The sequence below is a fragment of the Oryctolagus cuniculus genome, chromosome 2 (assembly GCF_051225735.1).
Source record: "Oryctolagus cuniculus isolate XC-2025 breed Fujian yellow rabbit chromosome 2, ASM5122573v1, whole genome shotgun sequence".
Classification (NCBI taxonomy): domain Eukaryota; kingdom Metazoa; phylum Chordata; class Mammalia; order Lagomorpha; family Leporidae; genus Oryctolagus; species Oryctolagus cuniculus.
The window spans coordinates 145,265,138-145,282,508 of record NC_142868.1 but is presented as its reverse complement, the minus strand read 5'-3'; the positions used below and the strand labels follow the sequence as shown (position 1 = coordinate 145,282,508).

At 38.8% G+C, this 17,371-nt stretch overlaps 1 protein-coding gene across 23 annotated transcripts in view; it reads left to right on the top strand.

Annotated features, from left to right (window-relative positions):
• EHBP1 (EH domain binding protein 1) overlaps positions 1–17,371 on the top strand; it is a 380,185-nt gene that overhangs the window by 178,307 nt on the left and 184,507 nt on the right. For all 23 annotated transcript variants that reach the window (XM_070069071.2, XM_070069064.2, XM_070069059.2 and 20 more), the window contains one exon: positions 3,642–3,831. In XM_070069071.2, coding sequence (XP_069925172.2) covers positions 3,642–3,831 — 190 coding nt within the window. The remainder of the gene's footprint in view (positions 1–3,641; positions 3,832–17,371) is intronic.

The window sequence follows — 17,371 nt, the reverse complement described above, 5'->3', positions numbered from 1 at the left end:
AACGGAATGGTCTAGGATAGCTGGAGTCCCTAGTACCTCCAGTTTCTTTTTCTTTCTTTTTTTTTTTTTTAGTACCTCCAGTTTCAAGTTGCTTCCTTTGTTTACTTTAGCATTTTATACAAATTTCATTTTCAGTTCATGACATAATATAAAAAACGTTGAGAAACAGGTCTAATTGGCTGTTTTGATTATGTGTCCAGTAATATGCACCTGAGAAAATAAATTGATCTGAGCTTGTTTTGTACTTGTGTTTATCTCCCATATACAAAGAATATTAATATACAAGTGGATAGAGAAGACTAAGTGATTATAAGCAGGCTGAGAGGCATAAAGAAAAAGAACAACACCAGTACTTTGCTCTCTACTCTAGATAAGTTGTGTGCAAACTGAGTTTTATAAATTGAACTATCTAAAGTACACTAAAGAATGCAGATTTAAAATAATTGTTTTTTCTGTTAAGCACACCATCCTTTTGTAATACAAATAATCTACCCTCTAGCCATATTTACATTAATTTTGTAGTAGCTACCAGCTTACTAAATACTATGGAAATTTATTATATATAATATAATATAATAATATAAAAATATATTTTTATCATTATTATTTTATAATTTTATAATATAAAATAATATAATTTTATAATATAAATTTTATAATTTAAAATAAATTTTTAATAATTTAAATAAATAATAATTTAAATAATTTAAATAATATTATTTAAATTTAATTTAAATAATTTAAATAATAATAATTTAAATAAATTTTAATAATTTAAAATAAATTTATATTATAAAATAAATTTTATAATATAAAATAATATAATTTTATAATATAAAAACATATTTTTATCAGGAATAATTATTTAAAATGACTTCTATAAATATAGTTTCTAAATATGATTTAATTCATAAAACAATTCAGCTAGATTGACGTGAATCTGTTCAGTCCTGAAACATTTAATATTGGTAGGCAAGATTTTCAAAAATATATTTATTTCCTATTCTTTTTCCCTTGAATGCATTCATAAAAAATGAGGAACTGAAAATAGATTTCTGTGTATGTGCCTGCCCCACTTAGTTAAAAGCAGTTATCTTTGAGTATTCAGAGGGAAGGAGTCACATGATGTTAATTATTACCATTAGTACAAGAGTGAGAGTGGCAATACAAGTATGTTTTCCCTCTTTGCTATACTTGGTACTCAGAATCACATGTGATCTGATTATCTATAAATCCTTAAGTAGAGGTTTAGATAATTAATGGTTCTAGGTGAGTCTGATAGTGTTGTAATTCAAAGAACATGCACAGTTGAAAAAGAGGCCCATAGTAAGTATAGGTCTAATGTAACTAGATAATATTCCTTTGGTATGATTGCTGTACTTGGGTGGTCTGGTCCTTAGCCCTGTAGAATTGGAAATTTTATTATTACTATACACATAGGATATGGGACTCCTGGGAACTTACTAGTGTTAGAGGAAATTGCAATGAACTAATAAATAAAAACCAGAATAACAGTTTATCACTGTGCAATAGGAAGAAAAAAATCATCAAACATATCAACTATTTATTTTAATGAATAACTAATGGGAGTTTTCTGCCTGGGCTTAGACTCTGGGTAGGGGACAGAAAAATCCTCACTTAGAATTTATAAACACAGGCCCATCCTCATGCAGATTTGACATTATATTGGCAAAATGGTCTGGGAACTCCCAAGCAAAGAAAGTAAGATAAAAGAGTTTCCTAAAATACTTGGCAAAAACAAGCATAAAGCACTCTGAAGAGAGGTACTCTAGGCTGACTACAGAAGATTTCCTCAGATTAACCCCTGAGCTGACAATCTAAAATTACAAAACACAGAATTCACTAAAGAGTCAGGAGACCAGAAAATAATAGGCTTATACATGCAAGAACTTCAAATAGATTTGTCAGAGACTATCAAATAAAAATGTTTAATTAATTAGTAACTGAAAACTTTGTGCCTGAGGTATACTACACACAAATACATGAAGAAACACACTTACTGAAATTACCAATTCATGGAGGCCAGGCACTGTGGTCTAGCGGGTTGAGCCACTTGGGATGTCCACATCCTAGGAGTGCCTGACTCAAATCCCACTACTACTCTGTGCTAATGTGCCGGGAGGCAGTGGATCATAGCTCAAGTACTTGAGTTCCAGCCATCCACATGGGACACCCGGGTGGAATTCTAAGGTCCTGGATTGGGTTGCCAACCCCAGATGTTGCAAGCATTTGGGGAGTAAACCAGGGGATGGAAGATCTCTTTCACTCCCTCCCTCCCTTGTCTCTGATTTGTCACTCTTCCCTTTAAATAAATAAATTTTAAAAAATTTATGGAGAATTGAACATCAGACACAGGTAAAAAAAGAAAAACTGAACTGCATGAGAGATACAAGGGAATTATCCAAAACATAGCATGGTAGACTTAATTTGATAGGAAACATGAAGGTAGTAAGATTTTCTAAAGAAGAGAATAGAGAAAATAGACCAAAGATTATTACGGAGATAATGACTGGTAATTTTTCAGAACTGATAAAACAGCTTTTGTTTTGAGAAATACAAGGAATCTGAAACAAGACAAATTAAAAGTAATCATTACCTAAATTTAAGTCTAGTAAAATTGCTTAAAGCCAGATATAAAGAGAAGATCTTAATAGCGGCTAGAGATAAAAGATAACTTGAAACAATAATAGGCTAATAGCGGGCTAATATCTTAAAAGTGCAGAGATAGAGTAACAGAATTAGAATTCCTTATCCAGCTAAACTATCATTTAAGTGTGAGGTTGAAATAAAGACATTTTCAAAGCGTGGGAGAATTTATTCTTGTGAATGAACCACTAGGAGATGTTCCATAATGAGAAGGAAATTTAATACATAAGAAGGAGTGAAATGCAAGAAAAAATAATGGGAATAGAGCATTAAAAAAACATTTTTACATCTTCTTTTCATTGGGTGTAGAAAATACACAGAATTTACTATTGTAAACATTTTCTAAGGTTTCTACATATAATAGCTGAACTGAGTGTGATCATGTATTTAATGATTTTTTATGTAAGGCACTTTTTAAAATTTATTTTATTTATTTATTTATTTATTTTGACAGGCAGAGTGGACAGTGAGAGAGAGAGACAGAGAGAAAGGTCTTCCTTTTGCCGTTGGTTCACCCTCCAATGGCCGCCACGGCTGGCGCGCTGTGGCCGGCATACTGTGCTGATCCAAAGGCAGGAGCCAGGTGCTTCTCCTGGTCTCCCATGGGGTGCAGGGCCCAAGCACTTGGGCCATCCTCCACTGCACTCCCTGGCCATAGCAGAGAGCTCGCCTGGAAGAGGGGCAACCGGGACAGAATCCGGCGCCCCGACTGGGACTAGGACCTGGTGTGCCGGCGCCACAAGGCGGAGGATTAGCCTATTGAGCCGTGGCGCCGGCTTACGTAAGGCACTTATGAAAAGGGAAAATTTTTACTTATTTGAATCTGTAGAAGTGAACCAAAAGATGAACATTGTTTCTAAATTTTAGGTTACCACTGGTTTGAGTTTTATTTGGGGGAAAAAAAGAGTTTTAATTCATGTTTTCTTATTTCAAGCATTTTATGGAGAGATTTTAATAATTTTTCTTTCATTTAGGTCAAATCCTTTTTATGAACCTAAACCATCTCTTCCTCCAAATAATTTGCTAAATCCAAGTCAAGAACTGGAAACTGAAAGGAAAATAAAAAGGAAGGCCCCAGCCCCACCAGTCCTCTCATCAAAGACAGGAGGAGTAAATGAAAACACAGTTGTTTCTATGGGAAGAGATATCTCTGCTTCTCCTAAGGTAGGAATTTATTGTTAAAATGTATATAGTTTGCTCTTTTTTCTCCATGCAGTTCAATTCATGTTAAGAAAAGTCATTGTCGGCCATTTCTGATTATTTAGAAGTCAAATCAAAGGAACTCTCTATTCTGAAATGGTACATATGTGGGTGTGTTTGTGCGTGCTCTCATAAGTTTATAGTACAGTATGGATTGGATAGCTTGAGCTAAAATTTGTTTTAAAAATGCTTTTTTGAAATCTAAGGAAAGAGCTGTTAAAACTGTAGGACTGGTACTTTAAAAATAATATCAAGGTATTCTATAAGTAGCTAGGAGTAAGGGGCAGCTTATGCTACCACAGAAGAAGAGATGGAAATCATTCTTTGACAAATGTCCTGGAGGGGCCGGCACTATGGCATAGCGAATGAAGCCGCTGCCTGCAGTGCTGGCATACCATATGGGCACCAGTTGGAATCCCAGCTGCTCCACTTCCAGTCTAGCTCTCCGCTATGGTCTGGGAAAGCAGTAGAAGTTGGCCGAAGTCCTTCGGTCCCCGCACTTTCGTAGTAGACCCTGAGGAAGCTCTTGGCTCCTGGCTTCAGATTGGCCCAGCTCTGGCTTTTGCAACCATTTGAGGAGTGAACCAGCTGATGGAAGACCTCTCTCTGTCTCTGTGCCCAGCTCTGCCTTTCAATAAATAAATAAATAATTATTTTTTAAAAAGTCCTGGAAAGATTGAGGCTCAATGCAGAGAAATGCATTGTTGAATGATTTCCATACTGTTACTTTGACTCAGGTCAAGTGACAATTTGTGCTTTACTGTCACCTTTTTTTAAGAAATTTTAATATATAATAGCTACATGCAAAGCTAAAACACTTTTGGAACAAGCTGTTAAACAGTTTTATTGCAAATAGTATGGTATCGTCCATGTGTAAGGTAGAAATGTTGGTTTTAGCAAGCATTTTTAGAAAATTTTTGCCCATCTATTCATGGCTGTTGTCACTTTATTAGATTATTTAATCACAGGTAGCTATGGTAAACAAAACAAGACACAAAAACTGTCAAAGAATTAAAGTATTAGAAGATTGGAGCCGGCGCCTCTGTTCAATAGGATAATCTTATACCTGTGGCACCGGCACTCCGGGTTCTAGTCCCAGTTGGGGCGCTAGTTCTGTCCCGGTTGCTCCTCTTCCAGTCCAGCTCTCTGCTGTGGCCCAGGAAGGCAGTGGAGGATGGCCCAGGTCTGTGGGCCCTGCACCCTCATGGGAGACCAGGAGGAAGCGCCTGGCTCCTGGCTTTGGATCGCCGCAGTGTGCTGGCCATAGCGGCCATTTGAAGGGTGAACCAACGGAAGGAAGATCTTTCTCTCTCTCTCTTTCTCTCTCTCTCTCTCACTGTCTAACTCTGCCTGTCAAAAAAAAAAAAAAAAGAAAGAAGGAAGATTGGAACTTGATATTTGCATTAAATGTGTGTTGTTGGGATTATACTTCACCTAAGGTCCTGAGCTGCCGTTTTTACTCAAAGGCATCAGAGTTCAAGTTTCATTTGATAGATGATTTTTACCTCATTCCGTGGCTTTTGTTAAATGCCACAGTTCTGAAATAGTTGCTTTTATTTGTTTGCCTGTATTTTTGTTGTTTTTGAGGAGAATAAGTTATTGAGGTCCTCATTCTCCCATTACAATAATCAGTCTCCAAGTGCTTGTTTTTATATCAGGTGGTTTTTTTTTAACTTTTATTTAATGAATATAGATTTCTAAAGTACAGCTTATGCATTACATTGTCTTCCCCCCACCCATGACTTCCCTCCCACCCGCAACCCTCCCCTTTCCTGCTCTCTCTCCTCTTCCATTCTTATCAAGATTCATTTTCAATTTTCTTTATATACAGAAGATCAGTTTAGTATACATTAAGTAAAGATTTCAACAGTTTGCACCCACGTAGAAACACAAAGTGAAAAATACTGTTTGAGTACTCATTATAGTATTAAATCTCAATGTACAGCACATTAAGGACAGAGATCCTACATGAGGAGTAAGTGCACAGTGATTCCTGTTGTTGACTTTACAAATTGACACTCCTGGTTATGGCATCAGTAATCTCCCTATGCTCCAGTCCTGAGTTTCCAAGGCTATGGAAGCCTTTTTAGTTCACCGACTCTTATAATATTTAGACAAGGTCATAGTCTAAGTGGAAGTTCTCTCCTCCCTTCAGAGAAAGGTACCTCCTTCTTTGAAGACCTGGTCTTTCCACTGGGATCTCACTCACAGAGATCTTTCATTTAGGTTTTTTCTTTTTTTCTTTTTCTTTTTTTTTTTTTTTTTTTTTTTGCCAGAGTGTCTTGGCTTTCCATGCCTGAAATAATCTCATGGGCTTTTCAGCCAGATCCGCATGTCTTAAGGGCTGATTCTGAGGCCAGAGTGCTGTTTAGGACATCCGCCATTCTATGAGTCTGCTGTGTATCTCGCTTCCCATGTTGGATCACTCTCCCCTTTATTTATTCTATCAGTTAGTATTAGCAGACACTAGACTTGTTTATGTGATCCCTTTGACTCTTAGTCCTTTCATTATGATCAATTGTGAACTGAAATTGATCACTTGGACTAGTGAGATGGCATTGGTACATGCCACCTTGATGGGATTAAATTGGAATCCCCTGGTATGTTTCTAACTCTACCATTTGGGGTAAGTCAGCCTGAGCATGTCCCAAATTGTACATCTCTTCCCACTCTTATTCCCACTCTTATGTTTAACAGGGATCACATTTCAGTTAAATTTCAACACTTAAGAATAACTGTGTGATAATTACAGAATTAAACCAGTCATATTAAGTAGAGCAGACAAAAAAAAACTACTAAGACGGATAATGTATTAAGTTGTTCATTAACAGTCAGAGCTATGCTGATCAAGTCACCGTTTCTCATAGTGTCCATTTCACTTCAACAAGTTTCCTTTTTGGTGTTCAGTCAGTTGTCACCGATCAGGGAGAACATATGATATTTGTCCCTTTGGGACTGGTTTATTTCACTCAGCATGATGTGTTCCAGATTCCTCCATTTTGTTGCAAATGACTGGATTTCGTTGTTTCTTACTGCGGTATAGTATTCTAAAGAGTACATATCCCATAATTTCTTTATCCAGTCTACCGTTGATGGGCATTTAGGTTGGTTCCAGGTCTTAGCTTTTGTGAATTTAGCTGCAATAAACATTAGGGTGCAGACTGCTTTTTTGTTTGCCAATTTAAATTCCTTTGGGCAAATTCCAAGGAGTGGGATGGCTGGGTCGAACGGTAGGGTTATCTTCAGGTTTCTGAGGAATCTCCAGACTGACTTCCATAGTGGCTTGACCAGTTTGCATTCCCACCAACAGTGGGTTAGTGTCCCTTTTTCCCCACATCCTCGCCAGCATCTGTTGTTGGTAGTTTTCTGAATGTGAACCATTCTAACCGGGGTGAGGTGAAACCTCATTGTGGTTTTGATTTGCATTTCCCTGATTGCTAATGACATTGAACATTTTTTCATGTGCCTGTTGGCCATTTGGATTTCCTCTTTTGAAAAATGTCTATTGAGGTCCTTGGCCCATCTCTGAATTGGGTTGTTTGTTTTGTTTTTGTGGAGTTTCTTGATCTCTTTGTAGATTCTGGTTATTAACCCTTTATCTGTTGCATAGTTTGCAAATATTTTTTCCCATTCTGTCGGTTGTCTCTTCACTCTGCTGACTGTTTCTTTTGCAGTACAGAAACTTCTCAATTTGATGCAATCCCAATAGTTAATTTTGGCTTTGATGTTGATTCTTCCAATCCATGAGCATGGAAGATTTTTCCATTTTTTGATATCCTCTTATATTTCTTTCTTTAAGGTTTTGTAATTCTCATCGTAGAGATCTTTAACATCCTTGGTTAAGATTATTCCAAGGTATTTGATTGTTTTTGTAGCTATTGTGAATGGGATTGATCTTAGCAGTTCTTTCTCAGCCATGGCATTGCTTGTGTATACAAAGGCTGTTGATTTTTGTGCATTGATTTTATATCCTGCCACTTTGCCAAACTCCTCTATGAGTTCCAATAGTCTCTTAATAGAGTTCTTTGGATCCTCTAAGTAAAGAATCATATCGTCTGCAAAGAGTGATAGTTTGACTTCTTCCTTCTCAATTTGTATTCCTTTAATTTCTTTTTCTTGTCTGATGGCTCTGGCTAAAACTTCTAGAACTATGTTAAATAGAAGTGGTGAGAGTGGGCATCCCTGTCTTGTGGCAGATCTCAGTGGAAATGCTTCCAGCTTTTCCCCATTCAATAGGATGCTGGCAGTGGGTTTTTCATAAATTGCTTTGATTATATTGAGGAATGTTCCCTCTATACCCAATTTGCTTAGAGTTTTCATCATGAAAGGGTGTTGAATTTTATCGAATGCTTTCTCTGCATCTATTGAGAAAATCATATGGGTTTTCTTCTGCAGTCTGTTAATGTGGTGAATCACATTGATTGATTTGCGAATGTTGAACCATCCCTGCATACCAGGGATAAATCCCACTTGGTCTGGGTGGATGATTTTTCTGATGTGTTGTTACATTCTATTAGCCAGAATTTTATTGAGGATTTTGCGTCTATGTTCATCAGGGATATTGGTCTGTAATTTTCTTTCAGTGCTGCATCTTTCTCTGGCTTAGGGATTAAGGTGATGCTGGCTCCATAGAAAGAATTTGGGAGGATTCCATGTTTTTCGATTGTTCTGAATAGTTTGAGAAGAAATGGAATCAGTTCTTCTTTAAATGTCTGGTAGAATTCAGCAGTGAATCCATCTGGTCCTGGGCTTTTCTTTGTTGGGAGGGCCTTTATTACTGTTTCAATTTCTGTCTCAGTTAAGGGTCTATTTAGGTTTTCTATGTTTCTGTGTCTTCATGGTTCAATTTAGGTAGATTGCATGTGTCCAGGAATCTATCCATTTCTGATAGATTTTCCTGTTTGCTGGCATACAAGTCCTTGTAGTAATTTCTGATGATTCCTTTTATTTCTGTGGTGTCTCTTGTTATGTTTCCTTTTTCATCTCTGATTTTCTTGATTTGGGTCTTTTCTCTTCTTTTTTTTAGTTAGTTGGGCCAATGGGGTGTCAATTTTGTTTATTTTTTCAAAAAACCAGCTCTTCGCTTGGCTGATTTTTTGTAATTTTTTTTTTGGATTCAATCCTGTTAATTTCTTCTCTGATTTTAATTACTTCTCTTCTCCTACTAGATTTGGGTCTGGTTTGCTGCAAATTTTCTAGGTCCTTGAGATGCGCTGAAAGCTCATTTATTTGGTGCCTTTCCAATTTCTTGATATAGGCCCCTATTGCTATAAACTTGCCTCTCAATACTGCTTTTGCCGTATCCCATAAGTTTTGATATGTTGTGTTGTTATCCTCATTTACTTCTAGAAAGTTTCTGATTTCACTTTTGATTTCTTGAATGACCCAGTGTTCATTCAGGAGCATGTTGTTCAGTCTCCATGTGTTTGCATACTTTCTGGGGTTTCCTGAGTTGCTAATTTCCAGCTTCATTGCACTGTGGTCTGAGAAGCTGCATGGTATGATTCTAATTCTTTTAAATTTGCTGAGATTTGCTTTATGGCCTAGTATGTGATCAATCCTAGAGAAGGTTCTATGCACTGCTGAGAAGAATGTGAAGTCTTTAGATGTAGGATTGAAAGTTCTGTAGATATCTGTTAGATCCATTTGGGCAATAGTGTCTATTAAATCTGCTGTTTCCTTGTTGATCTTCTGTCCAGATGATCTGTCTATTTCTGAGAGTGGAGTATTGAAGTCCCCCAGTACTATTGTATTGGAATCTAAGTCTCCCTTTAAGTCCGTTAACATATCTTTGAAATAGACCGGTGCCCTGTAATTAGGTGCATATACATTTATAATAGTTACATCTTCCTGTTGAATTGAACCCTTAATCATTATATAGTGCCTCTCTTTGTCTCTCTTAACAGTTTTTGTATTAAAGTTTATTTTGTCTGATATTAATATGACTACACCTGCTTTTTTTGGTTTCTGTTGGCATGGAATATGTTTTTCCAGCCTTTCACTTTCAGTCTGCATGCATCTTTGTTAGAGAGATGTGTTTCTTGTAGGCAACAAATAGTTGGGTTTTGTTCCTTAAGCAAGTCAGCCAATCGGTGTCTTTTAGCTGAAGAGTTAAGTTCATTAACGTTTAATGTGACTATTGATAAGTGGTAACTTTGCCCTGCCATTTTCCCGGAGATATTTTCTAGTGTATGCTTTGAGCTTCCTATGCTCTTTTACTGGTAGGTGTTCTTCCTTTCCATTCTTTCATATTGATGGCCGTGTTTCTGTGTTTCTGAGTGTAGCACATCTTTAAGTATCTTTTGCAGGGCCGGACGAGTGGCCACAAAGTCTTTCAATTTCTGTTTGCTATGAAAGGTCTTTATTTCACCTTCATTCACAAATGAGAGCTTAGCAGGATATAATATTCTGGGCTGGCAATTTTTCTCTCTTAGCACCTGTGCTATGTCTCGCCATTCCCTCCTAGCCTGTAGTGTTTCTGATGAGAAGTCTGCTGTGAGTCTAATTGGAGATCCTCTGAGAATAATCTGACGTTTCTCTCTTGCACATTTTAGGATCTTTTCTTTATGTTTCACTGTGGTGAGTTTAATTACAACGTGTCGTGGTGAGGATCTCTTTTGGTCATGTTTACTGGGGGTTCTATGAGCTTCCTGTACTAGGATGTCTCTGTCCTTCTCCAAACCCGGAAAGTTCTCTGCTAGTATCTCACTAAAAAGGCCTTCTAATCCTTTCTCCCTCTCCATGCCTTCAGGAACTCCTAGAACCTGAATGTTGGTTTTTTTAATAGTATCCTGTAGATTCCCTACAATATTTTTTAGATTTCTAATTTCCTCTTCTTTTCTTTGGTTTGACTGTATGTTTTCCTGTGCTCTGTCTTCTAAGTCCGATATTCTCTCTTCTGTTTCAGTGGCTCTGTTTTTTAGACTTAATAATGTGTTTGTCATTTGATCTATTGAGCTCTTCATTTCATTTTGATTTATCTTCACTATCACACTTTCCTGTTCTATTAGTTTCTGCGTTTCATTTTGATTCTTCCTTAAAATTTCATTTTCACGAGAGAGATTTTCAATCCTGTCCAATAAGGATTTCTGTAGTTCAAGGATTTGCTTTTGAAAACTTCTAAATGTTCTTATCATAAATTTTTTGAAATCCGTATCTTGCATTTCTTCTATCTCATCATCTTCATAATCTTGCCCTGGGGTGTTTTGTTTATTTGGAGGCGTCATAGTGTCATCGTTGATCTTGTTCCCTCGATTTTTGTGTTTGTTGCTTGGCATTGTTAATTCTTCCCTCACTGTGAGTTTTTTTTTTTTTTTTATACTGTGTCTGTGTTAAGTGGACTGTCTGCTGTTGGAGGAGCCTTGGAGGCTTGAGATGGCTGTGGCCTGAGAGCTCTGCTTGGTTCTTCCAGGTTACAGGTGTGCAAAGGTGACACCCTCAGGTTATGGGTGGTAAATCCCTATTTATTTATTTATTTATTTATTTTTATTCAGGAGGTAAGTAATACCGCACAGCTGAGCAGAATTGATGGTATTTAGCTGCGGATCTCTGGCTTCTACCCAAAGAGTCTGTGTGGGCTCAGTTTCTCCTGCGGACTCCCACTGGGTTGCCTAGGCTACTGAATTGTAGCGCCTCAGTTCCTTAGCTCTCCCCTGTTGTTATGTATATCCAGAGTGGGGCCTGCTCTTTGTCTCTTGCTGGCCTTTGCAAGGTTGGCAGAGAGAGAAACTCGTCTGTACCAGTACCCCCCCCCCACCTTTTTTTTTTTTTCTTCCTTCTCTCCTGTAGTCAGTCTGGTGAACTTTCCCACTCCCCTCTAGATTCTGACCACCGTTTCCCCGCCAATGTCTCGGGTTACTGAGCTCACCTCCCCTTCCAGCGCTGATGTTTGGACTCGGAGCCCTGGGCATCTCTGCTCTCCCCGCTGGTTGTCTGTGTCACATCCACTCCCCTTCCCGCACTGGTGCGCAGACCCTGTGGCTCCCGCGGCTCGGCTTACGCGCGGTGGGCGACCTTGCTCTCCCCGAAGGTCCTCCGAGTCACAGCCACTAGATCCGGAAGAGTTTCCTCTGCAATTTTTTCTTGATCCTTTTTCTGAGGCTACCGTAACTCCACTTTTATTAAACTAAATTTTCCTGGACTATCGGTGCGCGCCCTCACTATTCCGCCATCTTGGCTCCCTTTTGTTTGGTTTTTAACCCTGTGTCTTTCTGGGGAGAAGCTCTCAATGCTGTTTGGAGTTGGCCATAGAGGATAAAAACTCCAAATGAAAGGAGCAGATGCAGATAATAGTAATATGAAGCGGAGGAGATTGTTAATTCCAATACCTATGAGAGCAAAAGTACAGTGGACATAAGCCACACTCAGGAAGCTATTTAGGAACTTTATCTATTCTGGTCATGAAGAATACATTCTGATAATAAAATATCTAAACCTGTCCCTTGTTTCAGTCCCCCAGTGCCTACTCTTGCCACATCCCTCTTCTCTAGATGATCAGGAGTTTGAAGCTAATCAAGAATTGAAGTTAATCACTCTAAAGGGTCATGAAAGGAATTCAACGGTACCTGTTATGTGCCTGATCACCTCATTTGATCCACAAAGCAACTTGAGAAATGTGGACCTTTATCTCCATTTTACATATGAGAAGCTGAAGATTAGTTAACTAATTTGCTCAAAATGATAAAATTAGTAGAGACAGTGCCAGGATTAAAATTCATGTAAAACCCATACTTTTCTTATAGTATGTGCCATGCTACTTCAAAAAAGCTATTTGTGGTTCTAAATTAGAATTCTAAATACATTTTTCCATGGAAACATTGTTTACATGGGAAATAAGTTCTGTTGCAGAGTCTGTAATAGCTATTTATTTTACATTATTTTGAGGATAATGTAACATTGCATATATATTATGAAAGAAATGATATTTATGGGAAAGGCTGAGCACTTTACCACCGTACTTTCTTGGAGAATGCCTCATTCTGCTTAGACACAGACAGTAAAAACACAGTCATATCCACAGTAACCATTTGCTAATCTGGATGTTAGTTTAGATAACATATAAGCAGAAATACAACTGAAAAATTAATTTTAAAAAGCCATCTAATATATTATTAAATGAAAAAAACTAAGTATGCTGTATGATCTTTTCTGTGTGTATAAAGTTTGATTTATAATTTTTTAAAATTTATTTGACAGAGTTATAGACAGTGAGAGAAAGAGAGAGAAAGGTCTTCCTTCTGTTGGTTCACTCCCCAAATGGCTGCCACAGCTGGCACCACACCAATCTGAAGCCAGGAGCTAGGTGCTTCCTTCTGGTTTCCCATGCGGGTGCAGGACCCAAGCACTTGGGCCATCCTCCATTGTCTTCCCAGGCCACAGCAGAGAGCCGGACTGGAAGAGGAGTGACTGGGACTAGAACCCGGCGCTCCCATGGGATGCCAGCGCTGCAGGCGGAAGATTAACCAAATGAGCCATGGCGCCCACCCCATAAAGTTTGTTTTAAAAAACACTACTCATGAGATTGGCATTGTGGCATAATGGGTTAAGCCTCCACTTATAGCACCGGCATCCCATATGGGCTCTGGTATGAGTCTTGGCTGCTCCATTTCCCATCCTGCTCCCTGTTAATAGTCTGGGAAAGCAGCAGAAGATGGCCCAGAAGCTTGGTCCCTGCACCCACGTGGGAGACCTGGAAGAAGCTCTTGCCTTCAGCCTGGCCCAGCCCTGGCCATTGTGACTGTTTGGGGTGTAAACCAGTGGATGGAAATCTCTGTCTCTCCCTCTATGTTTGTAACTCTGACTTTCAAGATAAATAAATAAATCTTTTTTTTTTTTTTTTTTTTTTTGACAGGCAGAGTGGACAGTGAGAGAGAGAGACAGAGAGAAAGGTCTTCCTTTTGCCGTTGGTTCACCCTCCAATGGCCGCCGCGGCCGGCGCGCTGCGGCCGGCGCACCGCGCTGATCCGATGGCAGGAGCCAGGAGCCAGGTGCTTTTCCTGGTCTCCCATGGGGTGCAGGGCCCAAAAACCTGGGCCATCCTCCACTGCACTCCCTGGCCACAGCAGAGAGCTTGCCTGGAAGAGGGGCAACCGGGACAGAATCCGGTGCCCCGACCGGGACTAGAACTGGTGTGCCGGAGCCTCTAGGCGGAGGATTAGCCTAGTGAGCCGCGGCGCCGACCAATAAATCTTTTTTAAAAAAAGTTTTCCACACACATGTATATGCACTTAGACATAATAAATATTCTCATATATTGTTGAAAGAATCAAGAATAATTAATAGTGGTGAACTTTGAGAAGATTCTTAGTAGGATGAAAAGTATACACAACATTGAAGAAGCATCTTTGTTCCATTTTCTACCTTTATATGTTGTTTGAATTTTCAGACCATATATATATATATATATATACACACTTTGTTTTTTGTTACACTAATAGAGGTAAGAATAAGGTCATGTATTTTTTCTTTAGTATTTATTTGAGAGGCAGAAAGAGTAAGAGAGAGACAGAGGCAGAGAGAGAGAGACAAAGAATTCCAATCTACTGTGCCCAAATGCCCGCGATAACCTGGCTAGGCTGAAGTCAGGAACCAGGAACTCAGTCCATGTCTTCCACATATGGGTGACAGGGACCCAGCTAAATGAGCCATCCATAACCCGTTGCTTGCCAAGGTCTTCGTTAGCAGGAAGCTGGAATCCGGAGTGGAGCCAGGATTTGAACCCAGGCAGTCTGATGTGGGATGTAGACATCTTAACCAGTGTCTTAACTACTAACCTAAACGCCTGTCCCATGTGTCTGTTTGTTATTGCCTTTTGGATATGATAAGTTGAAGATAAAATTTCCTAAAACAATTTATCCATCAGAATGTAGGAAGTTGCTCTTAGGCTGAACCAGTAGTAGTAAACTATTTGGTGGTGGCCTAGGGTTCTGTCAGGTAACTTGGTATTCTCTACTGGAACCCAGGTTGGGAGGCTTGGCAACAGAGCTGTGGACCAACTCTTCTACTTCCATAGTACAAATCTGTATTCTTTCATTCTCTGTATTTGAATTCATGTAAAATTTCATTTGGAAAAAGTGGACTGTTGCCAAACCAAAAAATAAAAAAGAAATTAGAAACCACTAACTACATAATTTTGTAGGCGATAAGGCAGTAGATTATAATCAGTGCCATACTGATAATAATTTAAAAATGATAAATGGCAATTTGATAAAACACACTAGGATGGGACTTAATCATCACAGGAATAGACCTGTAAATCCCAATAATTCATTGAAGATTTTGCAGTATTAAAGCTTAGTAAAATAATTGGCCGTTTTGACAATCTCGAGTCAACATGAAAGAGTCTGATAATATTTGATGTATGATTTTTCTATTTAGGAAAGCAGGAAACTTTATAAAAATATTTTTTCATTAAAATTACTAAAGAGAGACTGGCGCCACAGCTCAATAGGCTAATCCTCTGCCTTGTGGCGCCGGCACACCAGGTTCTAGTCCTGGTCGGGGCACCAGATTCTGTCCCAGTTGCCCCTCTTCCAGGCCAGCTCTCTGCTGTGGCCTGGGAGTGCAGTGGAGGATGGCCCAAGTGCTTGGGCCCTGCACCCCATGGGAGACCAGGAGAAGCACCTGGCTGCACCAAACACCTGCCCCCAAGACTAGAATTTAAACAAAGAAGTAATAAATGTGTACTTATAGTGTAAAATAAAATTCAGACTGCTCTGGATGACTGCTATTGGATTCTATAGAAATCATCAATTGAGGAGGAGGGAGGGAAGGATGGGAAATATCATTATGCTCTTAAAACTGTACATATGAAATACATGAAATTGTTTCCCTTTTTTATAAATAGAAAATAATTTTAAAAGCCTCATGGCATATTAAGTTACAAGGGAAATTTATTTCTGACTTTAAAAGTGTTGAAAGTCTAGTGCTAATATAGTAGCCTCACACAGTTCCCAGGGACCCAGTCTGCTATTTTGCTGTTCCACTATTAGCATAGACTTCTACCTCATGGCCCAGCATTGTTCCATCCTGGTTAACAGAAGGAGAGGACAAAAACTAGCCATATCTACCTCTAGCAAGGGAGACTAGAGAATGAATTCTTATTCTGGACATTTATGTTGGGTGTTTAGCCTAGGAGTTGTGATCCCTGCATCCCACATTTTAATACCTGGGTTCGATTCTTGGATCCAGCGCTGGATTCCAGCTTCCTGCTATACAGACACTGGAAGGCAGTGGTGATGGCTCAGGGATCTCAGTTCCTGTGAGATCTGGATTGAGTTCCTAGTTCCCAGTTTCAGCATTGCCCAGCCACACTCAGTGTTTGTAGGCATTTGGGAGTGAACCATTGATTTTGAATACATTCATTTATTCATTTTTTTCTCTCTCTCTCCCCCCCTTTTCTCAAATAAACAAAAAAATTTAAACTAATGTAGGAATCAAGGGTTCTGTTAGTACTAAAGAAGGGTGGGATGGATATTAGGAGAGGGTTACCAGACAGTGCATTAATACTTATTTAAAATCTAAGATGTGGCATGGGTGTTGGCACAGCAGGTTAGGCTGCCACTGGGTGCTTGCATCCCATATTGGGGTACATGGATTGAGTCCTGGCTACTTTTTTTCATCTGTCTTCCAGCTATTATGTATATCCCAAGAGCAAATGATAGCAAATGATAGTGCTTAATTCTCTGCCACCCGTGTCAGAGACCTGGATGGAGTTACAGGCTCCTGGCTTTAGCCTGGCCCATTCTTGCTGTTACAGGCATTTGGGAACTGAACTTGTGGACAGAAGATCTATAACTCTCTCTATTTCCAAAAAAAAAAAAAAAGTAAGATGCAAATGAGCCCAAATCTTAGAGTCTCTAAGAAAACCTGATTATTTGAAATATTATTGTTTTAATAAGACATTTAAAAGCCAGTTAAACAAAGTTTGAAGAAAAATCAGAGTATTTAGTAACTCAGCATACAAATACCTAGGAATGTACAGTAAATTGAGGAAAAGCACAAACAAAATATCCGATGGTCAAAGTCAAATAGTATTTTCTTCAAGATCATCTTTTTGCATTTAGATAATATCTGAAAATATATGTTAATTTTCCAAACATAGAATTACTGGTGAGGGACTTGGGAAACATTCCTTGGCACATGTAATATCAATTTCAAAATGTATTTGGATGTGTTTACTACACGGCTCAAACTAGGGTGAGGCAAGAAAGATGCCTCTGGCACAAGGTTTCAGGAGGCACTTCCTCCTAGGTTGGTGCAAGTGCAGACTCTCATCTGCACTACTCTTAGAGTGAATGCCTCCTGAAATCTTGCACTTCAGGCACCTCCTGACTCACCCTAGTTCCTGCACTAGTACATCAATAGGGCAAATGTGACAGATAAATATGCAGCAGCAGTAATTGCTTACTGACCTTTGCAAACTGAAAGAACCAGAATCCTCAGCATCAAGAACACTGTAAGGGCCCTGTGTTGTGGCGCAGCAGGTTAAGCGCTACTGGCAGTG